At 43.3% G+C, this 23,344-nt stretch overlaps 1 protein-coding gene across 3 annotated transcripts; it reads left to right on the top strand.

Moving 5' to 3' along the window:
* Nucleotides 1–8,468: 8,468 nt before the first annotated feature.
* EPCAM (epithelial cell adhesion molecule) lies at nucleotides 8,469–22,230 on the top strand. Of its 3 annotated transcripts, none has more exons than XM_075864565.1 (9): nucleotides 8,469–8,899; nucleotides 15,701–15,817; nucleotides 17,353–17,599; nucleotides 18,663–18,725; nucleotides 18,815–18,878; nucleotides 19,523–19,624; nucleotides 19,706–19,903; nucleotides 20,202–20,243; nucleotides 21,818–22,230. In XM_075864565.1, the coding sequence occupies exons 1-9, from the start codon at nucleotides 8,824–8,826 to the stop codon at nucleotides 21,857–21,859; spliced, it is 951 nt and encodes a 316-aa protein (XP_075720680.1). In that variant the 5' UTR covers nucleotides 8,469–8,823; the 3' UTR covers nucleotides 21,860–22,230. The 3 variants fall into 3 exon arrangements, with proteins under 3 accessions (XP_075720680.1, XP_075720679.1, XP_075720681.1); XM_075864564.1 differs by lacking the exon at nucleotides 8,469–8,899 and adding an exon at nucleotides 9,099–9,494; XM_075864566.1 differs by lacking the exon at nucleotides 8,469–8,899 and adding an exon at nucleotides 9,771–9,871.
* Nucleotides 22,231–23,344: the final 1,114 nt, after the last annotated feature.

The following is a 23,344-nucleotide window of genomic DNA, read 5'->3' as shown; positions in this document are numbered from 1 at the left end:
ATTGAGCGCCGCGCACAAAAAACGCAGTGGAAACTGGTTTCTCTGCCTCCCATTTATGTCAATGTGAGGTCAGAGATGGAAACGCCTGAAGTAAGAGCATGATGCTTCTTTTTCCCGGGAGGCGGTCTCCACCGTTTTTTGGCGCGGTTTACGAGTAAAAAAATTTGCCAAAAAACTCTGAGTAGAGCGATTACAAGACCACAATTTTGATACTGTAGATGCCCCAGAAATCTGTCTGTCTCAAACAATAATTGGCCGTTATACTAGTCAGAAAATGTATCAGGGATCAATACTATTCTAGAGTAAGGCTGGGTTCACACGAGCATGTTACGTCCATAATGGACGGAACGTATTTCGGCCGCAAGTCCCGGACCGAACACAGTGCAGGGAGCCGGGCTCCTAGCATCATAGTTATGTACGACGCTAGGAGTCCCTGCCTCTCCGTGGAACTACTGTCCCGTACTGAAAACAGGATTACAGTACGGGACAGTTGTCCCGCAGCGAGGCAGGGACTCCTAGCATCGTACATAACTATGATGCTAGGAGCCCGGCTCCCTGCACTGTGTTCGGTCCGGGACTTGCAGCCAAAATATGTTCCGTCCTTTACGGACCGAACATGCTCGTGTGAACCCAGCCTAACAACAGACTGTCGTGAATTTCTCATGTAGGATGATGCAGATTCAATTTTCATTTACACACTTGTTGCAGTGGAAATAAAATGTGAAGTAAATGTTGAAGCATGAGCCTATGTCCACCTTTAGGCTGGGTTCACACTACCTATTTTCAGGCGTAGAACGAGGCGTATTATGCCTCGTTTTACGCCTGAAAATAGGGCTACAATACGTCGGCAAACATCTGCCCATTCATTTGAATGGGTTTGCCGACGTATTGTGCAGATGACCTGTAATTTACGCGTCGTCGTTTGACAGCTGTCAAACGACAACGCGTAAATGGACTGCCTCGGCAAAGAAGTGCAGGGTACTTCTTTGCCACGTAATTTGAGCTGTTCTTCATTGAACTCAATGAAGAGCAGCTCAAGATTTACGAGCGTCTCAGACGGCTCGCAAAATGCGAGGAGGAGCATTTACGTGTGAAACGAGGCAGCTGTTAACAGTCTGTCTTTTCACGCGTAAATGCCTCTCATCGTGTGAACATACCCTTAATCACCATGATACAGCTAACATATAGAATTAATCTACTGCATTATTTATCTTGTCCTTGTCCTGATTTAGAGTCTGCATTCACAATCTCCCAGCATCTCCTTCTGGCTCGATGTCTGCGCATCGATACAATGAAACTTCTCCATAAGAGCAGCTTTTTGAGAAGACAGCACCAGACCAAATTTTTCTGTGACAGATTTTCAGTTCCCTTATATCCTATATATTGGCCATCTTCTTTGACCCTAAAGACCATTTTTCACTGCACTTTTTGGGTGGTCGAAGAGATGGAAGAGGTTTCAGTGTATTTAAACAATGTTTTCATATTTCATAAACTTGCAATGATCCTCTGTTAGGGTATGTTCACACTGGCTATTTTCAGCCGTTTTTAAAAAATTGGAAGCAGAACGCCTACAAACATCTGCCCATTGATTTCAATGGCAAATACGTCGTTCTGTTCTGACGGGGCGTTCTTTTACGCCTCATTTAAAAAAAAAAAATTAAATAAAACGGCCCCTAAAAAGAAGTGCATGTCACTTCTTGAGCTGTTTTTCATTGACTCAATAGGAAAACAGCTCCAAAAACGGCCGTAAAAAACGCAGTGAAAAACACTAGTTTGATTAAAAAACGGCTGAAAATCAGAAGCTGTTTTTCCTTCAAAACAGCTCTGTATTTTCAGCCGTATTTTGTTAACCGTGTGAATATACCCTTAGGGCGGATTTACACGAACGTGATATACGTCCGTGCAACACGCGTGATTTTCCGCCTCGCACGGACCTATGTTAGTCTATGGGGCCATGCAGACAGTCCGTGATTTTTACGCAGCGGGTGTCCGACATGTTTAAAAACGGCCGCGTAAAAAAAACGCCTCGTAAAAACAAGTGCATGTCACTTCTTGAGCCGTTTTTCCTTGACTCAATAGAAAAACAGCTCCAAAAAATCCATAAAAAACGCTGCAAAAAACGGCTGAAAATCAGAGGCTGTTTTCGCTTGAAAACAGCTCCGTATTTTCAGCCCTTTTTGGTTAAACGTGTGAACATAACCTAAAGGTTCCTTTAGGGCATATTCACATGCTTAATAAAAAACGGCTGAAAATATGGAGCTGTTTCATAGGGAAAAGTTTTTTAAAAAGGTAGCGTAAATAACACCCCGTGGGGATGGAACGCTGTTTTTGCCATTGAAATCAATGGGCAGATGTTTGAAGGCGTTCAGCACCTGCATTTTTAGCTGTTTTTCGTGGTGTTTACAACCCAAAAACGGCTGAAAATAGCCCGTGTGAACATCCCCTTAAGGATTTTATTGCATTGACAAGCAGATACTAATATTTTGCATAACTCAAAAATTCGACATTGAAAGTCCCTATGCTTGAGATATGCAAAATATGTCTTCCTGTGTGTAGTTTCTTCATTTATTTTTGTAACCACTTAAATGTAGCTCTGCATGCTTTGCGTGATTTCGATCACATATGACATAGATGTTTAGAGGCTATGTAAACCTTTGAAAGGCATTTATTTTTTTCATAAAAAGTTCAATCAGTGTGATTGGTGTAACTTTAGAATTAGTTTTTATTAAAAATTATTTTTACTTTTTGAGATACAGCTGCTCTGTATTCTGTATACAGAGCAGCTGTATCATTCGCTAAGACCTGAATCTGTCAGTCCCACCGGCCTGACAGCTTCAGTAAAAGCGGGTCCTGCATGTCTCTAAAACGCAGGATCCTCCTGTAATCTATCACATCTAAGTTCTGAACCTAGATGTGATCGGTAACATCTCGATCCTGCCTGTCAGAGACATGCAGGACCCGCTTTCACTGAACCCGTCAGTCCCGCGGACCTGACGGGAACAGGATTTAGTACTAGATACAGCTGCTCTGTATACAGAATACAAAGCAGCTGTATCTCATAAAGTAAAAAGAATGTTTAATAAAAACGAATTATAAAATTACACCAATCACACAGACTGATCTGTTTATTAAAGAAAAAAAATTTCCCCTTCAAATATTTACATAGCCTTTAAGACTCTAGTCACACCATATTTGAAGTGCACATTCGGCGTATACAAATCTCCGAACATATATGCCAAAATGTATGGCCTCAAAGCATGCAACTGTATGCCATGCAGTTGCACACATGGCCCATTGAGCCCCATTGTAAAAAATATTTTTTTTGCGTAATCCCCTGGTATTGAAAAGCGCAGTTGTCACTGTTTTGGCATATGTTGGCCACATTATACTCTAGAAACACATTCATTGTTTTCCCCTGAACATAGGTCTGAACAGTGAATTATTTGGATTGCCGGTTTCGTGACTTGAGATTTGAATATCAAAGGATTGACAATAGTCCTTGAACAATACTGAACTACCCTTTATTGGAAATTAGTTCTTATTATGAGATGTTCTTAAATTTCGAACACTTCAACTGGATCCACATCTACGATGACCCTGTGGAAAGTCTCCTGAATGCGAGAGAGAATCTACAGTGATCAATGGCTCCAGCAGGTTAACTACTGTACACACAGTTATAAATCAATATTTATTATCACAGTAAGACGGCAATATATTTTCCACGAGAAGTGAAATAGGTTATAAAACATATCAGTCGGCAGATAACAGATTGCTTAGTCTAAGTTCACACTAGTGTTGTCTCCCGCTTAGTTCTCTTCCATCAGAGGAAGAGATGACCGAAAATCCAAACGGAAAGTATCGCTTCCGTTTGAATTGCCATTGATTTCAATGGTAATTCTATTGTTTCAGTTGGATTCCGTTTGACTCCTTTCTGCTAGGTTTCCGTTTTTCACGAGGCAAAAGTGCGGCAGACCTGACACTCCATTCATTCAGAGGAACGAGACGCCCGTTCTCATGATCAGTGGGGGTCCCAGCGGTCGGACCCCAACCGATCAGCATATTATCACCTATCCTATGGTTAGGATAATGTTGATTCTTGGGATAACCCCTTTATAATAGAGGGGGTTGTGCATATGTATGGCCAGATCTCCTAGTGTACCCCGCTCCTATTTTCAGTAGCCGCCTGTCCCCTTGGATTGCAACACAGGACCCCCATTCTCCCAATACTTGGGGTCTCAGAGGTAGGATCCCCACCTATCAGACATGTGTTAACATAAATGTAATTAGTCAGAATAAGGCCAGATTCACACGAACGAGTGCAAACTCGTACTTGAAAAACGGACGTGTTTCACGTCCGAGTTGCATCCGTGCGGGTCCCGTTTTCACGGATCCCCAAAGACTTGAGTCTATCAAGGGAACCCGTGAAAATGGAAAAAAAATAGGACATGTTCTATTCTTCAACAGACCATTCACACGGTCCGTTGAAACAACGGCCCCATTGAAATACATGCATCCGTGTGACGGCTGTTGTTTTAATTGTTCTTCACACATTCTGTGGCGCTTTACAATTAGTGAAGTTACAAACAAGTAAAACCACAAGTCAGGCTTTGTTCACATCTGCGTCAGGGCTCCATTCAGGCGTTCCGTCTGAGCTTTCCGTCAGGGGAACCCATGAACGGAACACTGACTGAGACAAACGGAAACCATAGGTTTCCGTTTGCATCACCATTGGTTTCAATGGTGACGGATTCGATGCAAATGGTTTCCATTTGTCACTGTTTAAGGATTCCGTCGTTTTGGCGGAATCAATACCATAGTCGACTGCGCTATTTATTCCGTCAAAACGACGGAACCCTTACACAACGGTGACAAACCTATGGTTTCCGTTTGTCTCGTCAGGGCGTCCGTTTATGGGTTCCCCTGACGAAAGCTCCGACGGAACCCCTAATCGGAGTCCTGACGTAGATGTCAACGAAGCCTGACCCAAACAAATGAAGAAACAATGAGACAAAAGGAGAGCGGTCCCTGCATACCAGTTACGGCATTTGTGTATACTCTTCTATGACCTTTCAGAAAATCCAGAATATATGATAATCTGCCATTAACAAGCCCCAATAATGCTAGATTAAAGGAATGCTATCGTACTAATATTACTGGAAGTCAGGGGTGGGTTAAGGTTAACAATAACGTGTTGTTGATTATATTATGTCATGTGACTGCCAACTATGGGGACCTTTCAGAGAAGGTACGTCTCTATAAAAAAAGAAATGTTACTCATTACCTTGTATATGCTTTCTGGTGCATTTAGATACATTTTTAGCTGCATGGTAAAAAAACAAATCAAATATTGTGTCCATAAAAGTGGCGCTGGGGCTTCATAAATATGGTGTTTGGCCTGAACCCCTTATTTATCAATGTATTTATATCAGTGAAATGGTAACTACTTTGCTAAATCTTCCCCAATGTGTGATGAGAACGTCATAGACTTAAAGAGGCTCTGTCACCAGATTATCAAATCCCTATCTCCTATTGAATGTGATCGGCGCTGCAATGTAGAGAACAGCAAAGTTGTTTGTTTTTTTTAAAGCGATCATTTTTGCCCAAATTATGAGCAATTTTATATTTATGCAAATTAGCTTTTCAATGGACAACTGGGCGTGTTTTCTCGTTTTACCAACGGGGCGTGTATTGTGTTTTTACCAACTGGGCGTTGTGAATAGAAGTGTATGACGCTGACAAATCAGCATCATACACTTCTCATCGTTCCCACCCAGCTTCTTTCACAGCAGACACAGCGTGACGTCACCCACAGGTCCTTCAACCTTGTCGTCGTACAAAGAAGATACATCGGCTCCAGGCGTCCAAAAGGTTAGTATGCTCGTCTCTTGGGAGTTTGCTATGCTTACCTGCACATACCCTGCACTGTACTCTCTGACGCCAAGGTTGAAGTACCTGTGAGTGACGTCATCATTCCCAGCCAGCTTCTTTTACTGCAGACACAGCGTGACATCACCCACAGGTCCTTCAACCTTGGCGTCGGAAGAGAGAAGACACATCCGCTCCAGGCGTCAGAGTACAGTTGAATTTGCAGCAGCATCACCATGTGCAGGTAAGCATAGCAAACTCCCTAGAGACGAGCATATTAACCTTTTGGACGCCTGGAGCCGATGTATCTTCTTTGTCCGACGACAAGGTTGAAGGACCTGTGGGTGACGTCACGCTGTGTCTGCAGTGAAAGAAGCTGGCTGGGAATGATGAGAAGTGTATGATGCTGATTCGTCAGCGTCATACACTTCTATTCACAACGCCCAGTTGGTAAAACAAGTAAACACGCCCAGTTGGTAAAAACACAATACACGCCCAGTTGGAAATACGAGAAAACACGCCCAGTTGTCCATTAGATAGGCTCATTTGCAAAAAATTTAAATTGCTCATAACTTGGGCAAAAATGATCGTTTTTCAAAAAAAACAAACACGTTACTGTTATCTACATTGCAGCGCCGATCACATGCAATAGGAGATAGGGATTTGATAATCTGGTGACAGAGCCTCTTTAAAAGCCAGCAACTAGCTGGAGAGTTTTTGGCTAAGAAAAATTGTATATGTGCGCTATCTCCTGGACCTTGCATCTCTCCGTGTGTCTTCTTGGCCGCCTCTGAGTACTCGAGAGTTAGGGTATGTTCACACGGCCTATTTACGGACGTAAATCGGGCGTTTTTGCCCCGAATTACGCCCGAAAATAGCGCCTCAATAGCGCTGACAAACATCTGCCCATTGAAAGCAATGGGCAGACGTTTGTCTGTTCACACGAGGCGTATATTTACGCGCCGCTGTCAAATGACGGCGCGCAAATAGACGCCCGCGTCAAAGAAGTGACCTGTCACTTCTTTGGCCGTAATTGGAGCCGCTATTCATTGACTCCAATGAATAGCAGCGCTAATTACGGCCGTAATTGACGCGGCGTTCAAGCGCCTGCACATGCCGGTACGGCTGAAATTACGGGGATGTTTTCAGGCTGAAACATCCCCGTAATTTCAGCCGTTACGGACCCCCGCCGTGTGAACATACCCTTAGGGTATGTGCACACGATAGCAGGCATTTACGTGTGAAAAGACAGACTGTTTTCAAGAGAAAACAGCTGCCTCGTTTCACACGTAAATGCTGCTCCTCGTATTATGCGAGGCGTCTGAGACGCTCGTAAATCTTGAGCTGCTCTTCATTGAGTTCAATGAAGAACGGCTCAAATTACATTGCAAAGAAGTGCCCTGCACTTCTTTGCCGAGGCAGTCAATTTACGCGTCGTCGTTTGACAGCTGTCAAACGACGACGTGTAAATGACAGGTCGTCTGCACAGTACGTCGGCAAACCCATTCAAATGAATGGGCAGATGTTTGCCGACGTATTGTAGCCCTATTATCAGGCGTAAATCGAGGCATAATACGCCTCGTTTACGCCTGAAAATAGGTCGTGTGAACCCAGCGTAAGTCCTTTACAATTTACATCTCTAGCGGGGTTGAAAGTACAAGGATAACGGTACTATACAATACATATTCGCCTATTTGGTGGACTGTGCCTCCTATTGGATTCTGCCTCTCCCCGTGTGGTCTCTCGGCTGCCTCTGAGTCTTTGAAGGTGAGGAACTTGCAAATAAATGCAAAGACGGAGCTGATCAAATGGAGGTAACTCCGTGAGGGTCATGGAGATTTATTTCTGGATCTAGGTGGTAATAAACTTTGACCGGAATGGTCTAATAATAGACTACCACTTACCCCTGATCTTAAAGATAAGATGCAATCTAAAGGAAGAGTTAATAACAGATTTCCGCTTAATTTTTTGTCAAACTCAAAAGGCAGATAGATGAGAACGGGCATAAAATTGAGATTTCAGCCCCTATTTTGAGTATCATTATGCTTGATGAATTGTTTGTGCAGCTTCTGATTAAAATCCAAAATGTAAAAAAAAAAAAAATATATAGAAAACTGCAAGTGTGAACTGAGCCCAGCGGTTTCTGATACATAACTAACAACATTTTGCTAAACTGTATAGGTAATTTATCTTGCATGTAAGGGGGATATACTAATGGGAATAAATATATATATATATATATATATATATATATATATATATATATATATATATATAGTGTTTGTAAATATGTATACATATATCAATATACACATACATGAGACTTTGTTTACTTATGTGAAACACACAAGTCATGGTAACCTTTGCAGCCTCAGTTGTACGGGTATTTACTCATTTCGGACAGTACAGGTGAGTAATACGTTTCAGCAGTCCCTGGAGAGAACCTACAGACAGTTTCCCTCTCGGTGGGAGGATCATGAGATCACAGAGCAGGCAATGTGTCCCGATGAGACACGCAGAAGACTTCCCACCTTCCTGCTCCAGGTGAGTCACCACTCCTAGTTTCATCCAGGTGATCCGTGACGTCACTGCACTCTTCTATATAACACCTGCAGGAGAACCTGGGGCTTGCACTCATCTTTTGACGACAAGACCTCTCTCGGCTGCTGGGGCTTACAACTGGATCCCGGAGTTTGAGCTGCCTCGAGTTCCAAGGATCTGTATTGAACCCCTCAGGGCACTGGTTTCGGTGGAGGAGGGGACTTCTGCAGAGTATCCAGGTGTAACCGGAGAACAGTTGCTCGCAAGTTTCGTCCTTGTTTGTGATTCAGGGAGGGACCTGTCGGACCGGTCTGACCTGGTATAAGGAGGTGGAGTAGGAAGTGACTTAGGTGAAGACTCTTAAACTAACTGGGGGATCAGACCCTAAAGGACTCCATCAAGGCAGTGTCCAGAAACATGAAGACCTCCACTATGCTGAGGCTGGGAGCTGCTCTGCTCTGTTGTATTCTCATCACTCAGGCTCAAAGCCAAGGTGAGTCCCGGACTCTGGATTATTTTCCCCAATTCTGTTTAGTGCGCTCACGTGGTGGGCTCAGGTGTGTAGTGTCGCGCTCTGATTGACCTGGAACGTTGGAATGATACAATGTATCGAGTGAGATTCTAACGATCTATTCTGTTCTCCTGGAGATCAGCCCAACCTATGCGACTCCATCACACCCGCCAGTGTTATCTGATGGGTGTTTTAGTTCCGATCTAGGATTTTCCTAACTTCTAGAATAGTTCTAACAGAGCTGCTATTGTCTAGGTCACTGACTTGCTGTTCGCGTTTTCCAGACTATTGAATACAATGGTTGACTGACTATTTGTGACCGAAATGAATAGCCGATGGATTTGCCAAATGTTTTCCCGTGGGAATGGACTGCAGAATGTGGCCAATCAAATGTTCTCTACTTGCTTAGATCAGTGGTTTGCCACCTGCGGCTCTCTAGCTGTTGGGAACTACAACCCTCAGCATGACCTGCTGGGAGTTGTGGGTCCCAGCTCACCAGGCATTCCTGCTGCTTGCTCACCTTGTCCTCGTTTCACTGGTTTGCTTACTTATGTAATGGTCTATTATACAGACAAAGGTGAAGCTTATAATTGTATTCCACTTTTTTTTTCTTCCTAGTTGTGACTTAGTCTTCCTGGTAATCTATAATGACTGATAAGATAGGTGTGATTATGTGTAACTAGTGTATCTGCTGCTGATAAGATAGGAGCTGTATACCGTTAGCTCCTTCATTGTCTAGTTACAATGGTTCTGCGTGGTTTCTGATCAGGTCCTAGGTGCTGCCTGGCATGGGGTCATCTTCCCGCTCAGGTTGCACTGCATGAGGCGCGGCTCTCTGGCAAAATGGCGCCAGGTTGTGCTCCCTGCGGGGGGAGGGAGGCATGGTGGCCATATTCACCACTGCCTGCACCTGTGACGTGACTGGGAGCGGCTGTGACTGTACCTGGGGCTGTGGTATCGTGTAGACTTGTCTTTTGTTATGACTCAGTGCGGTTCCTGGCTGAGACTAGGGGCTGAGGTGAAGGGGGGAGGGAATTGCTTACACAGTGACTGGTACCTGCAGACAAGTGGAGGGAATATTAATAATCTCTATATTAAATCTGACTAATGTTAGAAAAATAGGTTTCGGCCTTTGGAACAATTTGATTAAAATGGCACTTAAAGCGATTGTCTCGTTTCGGCAAGTATAAATGTTGTTTATCTTGTATAATTTAGAAGATATACACTATTTTTTATTTTTTTTAAATTTCTCATGGTTGTCAAGATCTCTGCTTGTTGTCATTCAGTAGAGACATTCATTATTTACTTCCAGTGGAGAAGATTCTGTTAATGGTCTTGTAATGGACCCCCCAGGTGTGCTTGGAGCATTAGAAGACTCAGCTGATAAACATACTGTAAGGCTATGTTCACTTAAGTTTATTTTAATGTGGAAACCACGCCAAAAACAACTTCAATTGATTTCAATGGTTGGGTAAAAAAAAAAACTTGCAGGAAAAAGCACCTTGTTCTTTCCTCAGGCATTTGCCTCCCGTTGATGTCCGAGACGGAGAAAGCATTTTTCGCTGCGTTTTTTTTTTATTTTTTTTTTTTTTTGCCCACGGCACTCACTGGCCGGGGCCGAACCCAGGCAGGTCAAAGGAAGTTTGAGGCAGATTTTTCTGCCTACATGACACTCCGTGTGAACTAGGCCCGACTAACGAGCTGTGCACCTGTGTCCATCACATGACCATGGGCAGAATTTTATCCACTGGAAGAAAATAATGAATGTTCCTACTGAATAACAAGCGGAGATCTTGAAAATCGTGAGAAACCAATACAGAAAGCATACTGGAAAATTATGTAACTTTAATCATCCAAAAAATATCAGTTTGCTGGAACCGGACAATCGTATAATTAGAAGCATTTTCCGCCTGAAAAACAATTTTATACACCAGTGTTTTTGTTTTTCCACTGACCAATTTCTTCTGACCGTTTAAGGAATTGTCCAAGTAGTCGCCAAAGTGGTGTTGGAGAGAAGGTTTTGGTGCTGATTACGCACAGCATTGAGGTTTTTAGTTTTTCCTGAAATGTACAAAATGTAGCTAAAAACACAACGTTGGCGTTCCATCCACCGGACGGTGTAAAGGAGACATTACTCTAATAAACGTCCCTCCACTACATACATGATGATGGATCCTTTTTAGCTCACCTTTTATTTGGCTTCTGATCACCATAAGGGTATGTTCACACGCTGAGAGGCAGTTACGTGTGAAAAGACAGACTGTTAACAGCTGCCTCGTTTCACACGTAAATGCTCCTCCTCGTAATTTACGAGGCGTCTGAGACGCTCGTAAACCTTGAGCCGTGCTTCATTGATTTCAATGAAGAACGGGTCAAATTACGTGGCAAAGAAGTGCCCTGCACTTCTTTGCCGAGGCAGTAAATTTACGCGTCGTCGTTTGACAGCTGTCAAACGACGACGCGTAAATTACAGGTCGTCTGCACAGTACGTCGGCAAACCCATTCAAATGAATGGGCAGATGTTTGCCGACGTATTGCAGCCCTATTTTCAGACGTAAAACGAGGCATAATACGCCTCGTATACGTCTGAAATTTGGCCGTGTGAACATACCCTTAAAAACAACAATGGCTTATATGGTGCTATTGTACACACAGGGCTGCGCAGATTCCCATCCAGTCTGCTCTCCGCAAGTTAACTCATTATAGCCATTCTCAAGAGCCGTAAGCGCTGTTCCTACAAAGCACGAGTACCATGACACCCTGGTTAGCAAATAGATGGTAATGCTATCTTCCACCCCAGTAGTAGTGATGAATGTTAGGCCTATGACTCTAAAATAATTGCTTCTATATGATGGACACCTGTTAACCACTTGGTGCAGTCAAATTAGTTTTCTGCGGCAAAACCGTGCCACTTTCTGCAATATCACGGCACAACAGCTCGGTTTTGCAAGTCGCAGCAAAAAACACACTTTGACCGCATGTATGAACCCAGCCTAAGGCCTCATGCAGATGAATGTAAAAACGAGCCCATAGACATCTATTGGCCACGGGTACCTTCCCGTATGCTTACAGGTAGGTGCCCGTGCCGTTAAAATATAGAACATGCCCTATTTCAGGCCGTAATTACGGCACAGGCAGGCCCATAGAAGTCTATGGGGCTCCCGTAATTACGGGTGGCTACGTGTGTGCACCCGTAATTACGGGAGCATTGCTAGGTGACGTCAGGGGGTAGTCACTGTCCAGGGTGCTGAAAGAGTTAACTGATTGGCTGTGACTCTTTCAGCACCTGGGACAGTGACTACCGATGGAGTGAATAGTATTAAAAGTTAACTTACCTACTTCTTCCTCCAGTCCGGCCTCCCGGGGTGACGTTTCATCCCATGTGACCGCTGCAACCAATCACAGGCTGCAGCGGTCACATGGACTTATGTCCTCCAGGGAGGTCGGACTGGATGTCAAAAGGGCAACGCGTCACCAAGACAACGGTACGTATGAACTTCTTTTACTTTAAATCGCTGCGGAAACTGCCCGACACGGCTGCCCCTTCTCTCTTTCCAGCGCTGATAGAAGGGGCTGCCGATTAGTGCAGAGAAAACTGGTCCGTAAATATGGGTGGATTACTGGTGACACCGGACCCGTATTTACAGGCACGGGTCCGTAAATACTGGTGGAATACGGGTTGAATATGTGGGACAAAGGACCCGTGTTTACAAGGGGGAAAAAATAAGTTTGTGTGCATGAGGCCTAAGACTAGTGGTTGAAATGCATATGAGGTAATAGAAATAATGGTTTCGGATATCTGCATGTTTGCCAGTTTTCTTATGACTTTCCCGGTAATGAGAATCTGTGCACCCTTCTGGCTGTATTCAGTGTATGCCGCACTAAAACCTAATCTCAATAGGTTGTAGATTGATGCCTATGAGCAGTGAGTCCTCATCCGGTGCTATGTAAAGTGATTTTGGTGCCCGGAGGAATGGGTTGTAGCAGTGACCATGAGGTTAATGCTTGGGTTAAATGGCAGTTTGTGGCTACTTTGTTGCAAGACGAGACAATCTAGTTATCTGTGACATAAACGTACAATTTTTCAGTAACCTTAAGGCCCTGTTCACACCGTTTTGCAGGAAGAAAAAAATCTGCCTGTACTTCCTTGCTGTGGTTTTCAGTATTTTTCACCTGTGGCCATTGAGTGCCGCGGGCAAAAAAAGCCAACTTTTTCTGTCTCCCATTTTGTTTCAATGGTAGGTCAGAGGTGGAACCATGGCAAGAGCAGACATGTCTCTTTTTCTTTTTACGAGCGGCTAATAGCCGCTCTGGGGGGGGGGAACAGAAGTCTCTGCCTTTCATTGAAATCAATGGGAGGCTATTTTTTGGTGCTGATTCTGACATTGTTTCCGCATCAAAATCTGTGCCAAAGAAACAGTGTAAACTGGGCCTAAGGCCCCTTTTGCACTGTACGATGGGAAAGCTCAACACACTTAGAGGCTCTGTCACCAGATTCTCAAATCCCTATCTCCTATTGCATGTGATCGGCGCTGCAATGTAGATAACAGTAACGTGTTTTTTAAAAAAAAAAAAACGTTCATTTTTGGCCAAGTTATGAGCTATTATATATATGCAAATGAGCTTTGAAATGGACAACTGGGCGTTTTTTTTTTTGTATGTCCAACTGGGTGTGTATTGTGTTTTTAACTGGGCGTGTTTACGTGTATGACGCTGATGAATTGGTGACCAATCAGCATCATGCACTCCTGTCCATTCATTTACACAGCACATAGTGTTCTTACTAGAACGATGTGCAGCCACATACACAAGTGTCCTGATAATGAATACACATGAGATCCAGCCTGGACGTCGTGTATTCAGAATCCTGACACTTCTGAATCTTTTCTGTGAGATTCCAGCAAGCCACGCGTAATCTCGCGAGATTACGAGGTAAACGAGATTTCGTTTCCCTTGCTTGAAAGGGACACATGAGATCAAGCCAGGGTGCGATGTCTATTCACAATCCCGACACTTCGGTAAAGTTTGTGTGGGACTTAATCTCTGCACAGCTTGATCACGCTATGAATGTCCGCAGCGTGATCTCGCAAGATCACGCTGTGCAGCAATTAAGTCCCATACAAACTTTACCGAAGTGTTGGGAGTGTGAATAGACATCGCATCCTGGCTGGAGGTGGCCTATTCACTGTCAAGACACCAGTAAATTTAATGTGGGTGTATGTGACAGCACACACTGTGCAGAGTACAAATGGACATGAATCGAGAGAAGTGTATGACGGTGATTGGTCAGCCTCATACACTCCTCTGTACAACGTCCAGTTGGTAAAAAGTAAAAACACACCCAGTTGTCTAAAACTAATTAGCATAAATCTAAAATTGATCAAAAATGATCGTTTTTCAAAATAAAAACCACGGTTATCTACATTACAGCGTCAATCACATTATATAGGAGATATGACACTTATAATCTGGTGACCGAGCCTCCTTAAGGCCACTTCACACCGGCCAGTTATCGGGCAAAAGATTGTTCACAGAATGATTGTTCCTGATCTTTGCCCTGTGTAAACAGGACCACTATCAGCCAATCAACAAGAAAACGCTCCCTCTGTAAACAGGAAGATGTGCTGCCAACATCATGCGATTGTAGTAACGAGTGCTCGTCCCGATACATACCTCCTTGTGAAAGGAGCAAATGAATGCTGATCAACAAGCTAGCTGTCTTTGATCCGCGCTCGCGAGTTTGATAAATTACTCTCTATTGAATGCCTCTAATCTCAGTAGATCAATTAAGTTTACGTTTTAATGTTTTATTTAGAAAGTTCTCCAGATATTCATTGCGAAGATATTAAAGGTTGAGCTAAATCCAGCAAATTCATGTCAGTGAAGCACACAAAACAATATGGGCACTGATAACATCTGTATATGCTCCTTGTGCATGATTGTGAACGGGCATTGTATGTGTGTGGGGGGCAAATACCCTAAAAGAATTTTCTGGTTTTACATTTAATGAATCTTATACACTGCAAAATGATAGTCTGCAACTTGTTGTATTTTATTTTCCTCACCATTTTCAAGATCTCTGCTGTCTGTGAATAAAGCATTGATGTTATGACTTGCGTTAAGGGGCTGAAAGCCTTCCTTGGTAATGGGCTGCTCAGACAGGAGAGCTCCAATAGTGATTCACTGATGTCAGCCGAGGTCTTCTGAACTGACGAATTGTGCAACTTTATAATATAACTGCTGTTGTATTGGTTTTCTGCTGTAACTTGCTGTGCACCTGTGAGTAGCAACTTATCAGTACAGTTCAGCTAGCAGAGATCTTGAAAATGGTGAGGATTTATTTTAATGGTAAACTGCCCCATAATATGCATTTTCTGTGTGGAATTGAAACCCTGTTGCTACTTGACAAGGCTTCCACGCAGTGTCTAGTAGCCACATAAGGATTAGCCCCATTGAATGCGGCTAACCTGCATGCAGATACATGGCAGATAAAACTAAAAAACAATCTCTGGCAGAAATCCAGGGGTCAGAAACCATCAGGTTTTTCAACCTGAAAAATCCACCGTGTGAACATGGCTTAAGTTTCAGTAAGTGATTAAGCAGAAGCTGGCAGCTTCATAATGTCCTAACTGTTCACACTGGATAATTACTTGATATTTTTGGCTCAGATGTGAGCAGTTCCTGGTATTTCTATTGAATACAATATCTTTAATTGAAATATGGAGTTCTGAATCTACCAGAAGTTCTGACGTAAACTTACAGTACAATGCGTTTCTTCTACAGATTGCAAATGTGACACCCATTATGATGGCAAATGTAACGCTGCTGCTGGAGGGGGCCAGACCTGTGACTGCAGCCTTGCAATAGGTCCAGAAGTCCAGAAGGTTGACTGCAATACATGTAAGTAGTGCGTTTTTTGTTTTTGGCATGTTTAGTAAATATTTGGTTCTAAGTCAAAAGCACAGCACATATGCACTGATAGTTCATGTATTAGGCTCTGTTCACATCTGCGTCCGAGGCTCAGTTAAGGGCCTCCGTCACAGATCTGGTAGGGTTTACTGGAGACCACAGCGCAGCATGCTGTGCTTTTTTTTTTGGTCTGGTAAAATCAGACACCCAGATGGAACCTATTAGGGCATGACCACACATGGCGGAATTCCTCCGCAACTGTCCGCATCGATGCCGCACAGAATCTGCGTTGCAGATTCTGCAGCGGATCTGCACAAAATGTGCAGTACATTGATGCGGACTAGCTGCTGCAGACTGCGGGAAAAGTGCTTCCCTTCTCCCTATCAGTGCAGGATAGAGAGAAGGGACAGCACTTTCCCTAGTGAAAGTAAACGATTTTCATACTTACCGGCCGTTGTCTTGGTGACGCGTCCCTCTTTCGGCATCCAGCCCGACCTCCCTGGATGACGCGCCAGTCCATGTGACCGCTGCAGCCTGTGCTTGGCCTGTGATTGGCTGCAGCCGTCACTTACACTGAAACGTCATCCTGGGAGGCCGGACTGGAGACAGACGAAGGGAGTTCTCGGTAAGTATGAACTTATATGTTTTTTTACAGATACATGTATATTGGGATCGGTAGTCACTGTCCCGGGTGCAGAAACAGTTACTGCCGATCGCTTAACTCTTTCAGCACCCTGGACAGTGACTATTTACAGACGTCTCCTAGCAACGCTCCCGTCATTACGGGAGCCCCATTGACTTCCTCAGTCTGGCTGTAGACCTAGAAATACCTAGGTCCAGCCAGAATGAAGAAATGTCAAGTTAAAAAAGCAAGACGCATCCGCAGCACACATGACATGTGCATGACAGCTGCGGACTTCATTGCGGAACTTAGAATCTCCATTGAAGTCAATGGAGAAATTCCGCCATGAGTCCGCCACTGCTCCGCAACAGACAGAGCATGCTGCGGACACCAAATTCCGCTCCGCAGCCTATGCTCCGCAGCGGAATTGTACGCATCGTGTAAACGAACACTGCTAAATTAAAGTGAAAGTCAATGGAGAAACGGCTCCGCTGCGGATTAACGCTGCGGAGTGTCCGCAGCGGAATTTAAGTGGAATTCCGCCATGTGTGAACCCGCCCTTAAAGTCAATGGGTTTCATTGGCAACCGGTGTTCGTTGTGCAACGCAGGTGTGAATAGAGACTTATACCCGCTAACCAGAGGTTTATGTAGCCTATCCCTGGGTTCACTGGAAGGCTATATAGACTGATCATGATTTAGCTTTACCCACCCCCACATGGAAGCAAATGTGTTTGGTGTCGTTTTAAAGTTTTGGTCTGGTGGTTAAAATGACACCAGAATCAAAGCTCTAGCCCTGAGATTCAAGTCACCACTCATTTTGTCAAGGACTTATCTAACATCCTGATAGATATCGGTCACAGATTGACAATTATGTACCAGAATTCAGCTTTTTATTTTTCGCAGTGATTCCAAAATGTTGGCTAATGAGGAAAGAAAGCTTTGGCACAAAAAGCGGAAAAAGGCCGCGACCTGCAGGTGCCCTTATTGACAACGATGGCCTCTACAATGCTGACTGTGAAGCTGATGGTACCTTTAAAGCCAGGCAATGCAATGGCACAGACACTTGTTGGTGTGTCAACTCGGCTGGAGTTAGAAGAACTGAAAAGGGAGACAAACAAAGCAAGAAGTGCCCCGAGCTTGTTAGGACTTAGTAAGTATTAGCCTGCTGTACATCTCAAAGTTCATGCCTTCACTTAGGCGCTCTTCACAGCTTATGTTAACATGTTCCGTGTGTGCGATAGGAAAGCTCCAGGCGTATACGCGAACGTAGCCATATACCCCCGTTTACTCGGCAGAAGCAAAGTGTACTTCCGGCCTCTCAAGGTGGTATGCGCAGTCTTGCCACAAGGTATAAACTGTGGCCAATGTATGGCTACATAGTGGTATGTCAGAATACTCCCAACATAAGCCTCCAATGTATAGATGTAAATTGTTAAACAAAGTGCTTGATTAGGCAGAGTTGCCTCAAAGTATATGAACAGAATGGGGTCATTTACTATTCAAAATACACCACATTTATCAACTGTTTTAGACCCTTTGTGACTCGCTTGACAGGGGTGTGGCTTAGTGGCAGAGCGTGAGCTAGTAGGAAGGTGTGGCTTAGCAGGAGAGAGCTAGTAGGAAGGGTTGTGGCTTAGCAGGAGCGTGAGCTAGTAGGAAGGGTTGTGGCTTAGCAGGAGCGTGAGCTAGTAGGAAGGGGTGTGGCTTAGCAGGAGAGCTAGTAGGAAGGGTTGTGGCTTAGCAGGAGAGTGAGCTAGTAGGAAGGGGTGTGGCTTAGCAGGAGAGTGAGCTAGTAGGAAGGGGTATAGCTTAACGGGAGAGCGTGAGCTAGTAGGAAGGGGTGTGGCTTTTAAAGCACACCCATGCGCCAACTTTTTGCCAAACTAGCGTAAACTAATCCAACCATATTAGATAGATCATACGGCATGCGCCACTTTGATAAATTTGGCACATTCTCTGATGATCTGGTCTAAGTTTACGACTTCTTAATATTAGACCACATTAGTGAATCTGTCCTAATGTTTGTTACAGCAATAAAAATTAATTGATCTTGGACCGGGTATCTGGTGTGTGTGCAATTATTTTGAGTTATTACATTCCCCACACATAGAACCTGACTCAGCCTTGAAGCGTATTTCATTTCCACTCTACTAATGGAGCGCATACTAGCAGGCAGACCGATTGTTTAAGATACTTTTTATTTTTTTTCACAGCTGGGTAATTGTTCAAATGAAGCGCAATAACACGGACAGTGTGTCTGACCCAGATCTGGAAATGTAAGTAACTTTACTATGTATACCTATACTGCAGATTATAGGCGTGTTTTTTGTTCTAACGCTAACATTTATATCATTTTCTGTAACAGGGCACTAAAAAACTTGATTACAACCCGGTATAAGCTGCCTGTTGAGCGCATTACCCTAATCGAGGTAAGATGTGCTTCCGATTTAATACTACATGACGGTGTATCAGGTTCAAGATATACATTCGATAACTGCTGAACCTGCCGCTTTCATGTTTTTTTTTTGTATTTGCATTATTCGATCTAACTCATTTAGCCAATGGATGACTCCTGGTGTGAATAAGCCCCTATATTAAAAATGCCAGTGTTACAGGTGCTGCCAGGACGTGTGTTCCTGTAAATGACCCAATGATAGTTTGTTTATTGCTGGCAATAAAATAATTTAACATGTTACTCTGAAAAACGGTTTACACGCTGATGAGTCTGTGCTATGAAGAAACCATTCAGATCCAACTAAAATATAACTGTTGGTAATTAACATAATTTGACCACATTGGAGCACCAATAGTAGCGTGTAAAACATCCATAGAGGGTTTTTACGAAGATTGTCTTTAATGCATATTGACTACGTATTCCATACCTCCAGAATATGGCTCTGACTTGAGGACCCCCACTGATAACTTTCACACCTTGTCCGTTTATGCCATAAGGTCTGTTGTGTGAGACCCCCCCCCCTTATCTGTCAGATCAGGAAGTAAGGGGAAACATGGTCAAGGTTATTTGGCAGGTGATATAAACCAGCATTAAAACTCTCCCTGTCTTACTTTCTAGTTTGATGGCCCTTACATCTATATTGATTTGAAGCAGAATTCTTCACAAAAAGCTCAAGATAAAGTGGACATTACAGATGTTGGTTACTACATGGAAAAGGATGTAAGTGCCCAGGGCAATGTAAGACTTCACGGTCTTCTAATTTTCTAATGAGCAGTGCTAAAAGTAGACTTTCTTCTGCAGATTAAGGGAGACTACCTCATGCACGCTGACCTGAAGTTTGCAATACCAGTCAATGGCAAGAACTTCTTGGTTCAGGAGCCTCTCATCATGTACATAGACGAGAAGCCTCATGAATTGTCCATGAAACGTCTGACTGCAGGTGTGATCGCTGTCATCGTGGTGGTGGTTGTTGCTATTGTTGCAGGAATAGTGGTCTTGGTGAGTATTGTCTATGAATGGGGAAATTTACAGATTCTGGTTTATTTCAACGGGAGTGATGGTGTACCATCTGCATAAACATAGATGTGGTTAAAAGCTCAGTATGAGTGACGTACCAAGAATACTCTGCAGCATGCACGTTCCTGGAAACCCATATCTATACTTGTACGACCTCTGAGATTACTAATCTCCATAGATTTGGTATTAGGCATGTAGATTATCATGCTACATGTATATTGGATGAGTAGTAACTGTTGCTGATTCTTATGATTGACATGTCCATGTATGTTTCTAACAGGTACTCACACGAAGAAAGAGGGGCAGATACGAAAAGGCTGAGGTAAGGAATAGATGCCAGGTTCAATTCCCCCCCCCCCCAGCATACAATTTTTTACTTTGGCAAAATTGTTTGCAGGTGTAATATACAGTCTTTTGCTTTTAGGCAGTTTAACCCCACCTTAGTGACTTTGTCTATAGGGCTAGAGCTCCAGTGACTCCTTGTAGTGACACAAGCTGCAGTCTAGAGGTGTTACTCCTACTGTGGACTGCAGCTGTCTCATTGTGCAAGAACTGGCTAGATCACAGTTAAAGAAAATAGGTTTTAAACTAAATCGTGCTTCTTGTTTCTGGATGGACACCAAGAGCCACTCCCGGTTTCTGCTCTCCATGGACAACATGCAATATATTGACCAAATAGATTGATTTGCAAGAAATTAAGGCCTTAAGATCTCAGTATTTTGATCCGCAATTCCTAATTCACAATTGCAGATAGAAATTAGTCGTGTGCACGGGGCCTTGGACCGGAATCGCACAGTTTTTGATGCAGTTTTTTATTTATTTTTTTCACGTACTGTGCGTCCATTCTTTATAATGGGAGCACTGCCCGCAAATGCGAACTGCTGTGCGCGGACGGCCCCGTAATCACGGTCGTGTACATGGGGTCTTACTGTTTGACCCACTCATGGCTTTAGCTCAAACTGCATGTAATCCTAGTTTAAGGCCGGGTTCCCATAGGTCAGATACGCTGCATAAGTCACACAGCATGTCCAACCTGGAGCCTGCAGTACGTTCTGTCTGAGAAACCGCACCACAATGTGGTGAGATTTTACGAACAGTTTCCACTGCGGAAGAAAGCCGTTCATACTTACCCCCTCCGTCTTTCTTCTCTGCGCGTAGTCTGGCCTCATATGATGACATTCCAGGTCGTGTGATTGGCTTTAGCGGTCACATGGGATGAAACTTCATCCCAGGAGGCCAGACTGCAGGAAGGTGGGCGTTCTCTGTAAGTATATATATTTTTTTCTTCCCGTTTTTGCACTGTAATTGTTGCGAATAAGTCGCAACTCTTGGACATCCGTTGCAGGACTTGCATCCCAATTGAATCCAATGGGGAAAACCCGCAACTGAAAATCCAGAAATCCAGCGGACATGAGATTTCCTAAATCTCATCCACTTTGCAGCTACTGCAAACACTACAGAATTCAATTGTGATAATTCTGTAGCGTTTACATTACTTGGGAACCCGGTCCTCGGATGGCATTGCACATAATGTTCTCATTTTAAAAGATAACTAAAATTTTAAATGTGGGAGTCAGTGCACGGACCCCCCCCCCCCCATTTGCTAAAACTAAGAGGCAGAAGTGCTCGGGTGAGCGCTGTGCTGCTTAGTTTCGGATTGGCTTTCCTTAGACTTTCTATTGATACTGCACAATGAGTCTGTACACAACTCTGCTTCCTGAGAAAAGCCAGAGGCTAAGCAGGACCGCTCTCACCTGAGCACTTCTGCCACTTAGTTTTAGAGATTGGTGGGGGTCTCCGTGCTCAGACCCTCACCAATCAAAACACCCCACATGTCACGTGTTTTGAAAGTTTACGATTTGAGGTACATTGTCTAACATCCTGTTTTTTTGGCAGATGAAGGAGATGAATGAAATGCAGAAAGAACTCAACTCGTAAATGTGACGCAAGGGCAAGGAACTGGAAAGACGGCAGAGTCCGTGGCTGTCAGTGTCAAATACTAACGTGCTGATCATGAAGTTGTACGATCTCTGACTGGCGCGATGTTCTCTGAGCATGTTGTGCTGAGGCATGTTCTTAATATTTATCTTGGCGAATCCTACACAGAACCTTCTTGTACATGACCTTTATACCTTGTTTTTGTGTTTTTGTTTTTTTTTGTTTTTTTTTTTTGAGCCTTCAACAGTGAGTTAGTGGAAGTTTTTTGTTTTTAAATTTTGTAGGGTCTTTAAATACCCTTTAAATAGGGAGCTTTTCTCAGGTTTTATTGTCAAGCCACTTGCTGAGGATGCTACAGCCCAAGTTTTTGTAGGGAGGGAGGGAGCGTGGGGAAGGGTTTATGGTTTGCCTGGAAACTAAATAAAATTATTTTTGTTTGTAAATATCCTATTTGAATGACTGTTTTTTTTTTTTTGTTTTTTTGTTTGTTTTTTTTAATGTAAACAACTAAATAAACAATGGAAAAGTACTGGTTTACTTTGCTGTTTCTGTTTGCTGTCAAACTATAAAAACCTTTCGCAAACCTTAAACTATCTCTAACTTTGATCTAATGCAAAAGCCTCAACTTGGGTTGATTTGCTATGATAAAAGCAAAGGTTCGTAAGTTACAAAAACTTCTACCTACTAGTACATTTACTATCACATATTTACTCCACAGCTATTACCCAAACAGATGCCCTAAGCAACTGCCCATTTGCGGAGCAGCCAATTGGCACAGTGGATGTGCTATTAAACGAAGTATTACTGTTTCCACAAGTAAATCTTATTGTGTGGTTAAAAGCGATGTGCTTTTTTTATTTTTATTTTTTGATCTATCAATTAATCAAGAACTCCGCTTGCTGTCATTAATTGGGAACCTTCATTGATCGAGGATAATCTGGCCCAATCATGTGGTGGTCCAGATGCTCAACTACTTTATACTAGAACTTAACCAGCTGTTCTCCTGTGTGATCACCATGCGACTTAAAGTATCAATCTCTTGTAAATAAAGACAAGCACAGAACTCTGGGGATCAACCTACAGAATAAATTGGAAAACTATCAATTTAAATATCAAAACTTTATTTACAGAAGCAAGAGACTCATTGTCAAAATGATGAATTTAGGGATTTATGCAGGATATACTACAGTGAAACCTTCAGAGGCTATGTAAATCTTTGACTTATTTTTTTTTCTAAATGTCTTAGTGTGACACTTTAATAAAAATTGTTGCTTTTTGAGATACAGCTGCTTTGTGGTCTGTATACAGAGCAGGTTTATCTTTCACTAGGACCTGAATCGGTCAGTCCTGTGGATCTGTAGGGTTCAGTGTGAAGTCCTGAGTGTCTGACACGCTGGATCCACCTGTAATCTATCACATCTGTTATGAACGGTACAGGATTTGGCAAACTATACGGCTGCTCCATATACAGGATACAGAGCAGCT

The sequence above is a fragment of the Rhinoderma darwinii genome, chromosome 4 (genome assembly GCF_050947455.1).
Source record: "Rhinoderma darwinii isolate aRhiDar2 chromosome 4, aRhiDar2.hap1, whole genome shotgun sequence".
In the NCBI taxonomy this organism is placed as follows: Eukaryota; Metazoa; Chordata; class Amphibia; order Anura; family Rhinodermatidae; genus Rhinoderma; species Rhinoderma darwinii.
This window is presented reverse-complemented; position numbering and strand designations above follow the sequence as displayed.

What these genes read in the sequence shown, in the direction of transcription:
- EPCAM (XM_075864564.1), top strand. Translation starts at nt 9,242, where the DNA reads ATGAATAGCCGATGGATTTGCCAAATGTTTTCCCGTGGGAATGGACTG. An exon ending in GGTCTATTATACAGACAAAG is followed by an intron (nt 9,495 to 15,700) that starts GTGAAGCTTATA and finishes TTTCTTCTACAG; the next exon opens with ATTGCAAATGTGACACCCAT. An exon ending in TTGCAGGAATAGTGGTCTTG is followed by an intron (nt 19,904 to 20,201) that starts GTGAGTATTGTC and finishes TGTTTCTAACAG; the next exon opens with GTACTCACACGAAGAAAGAG.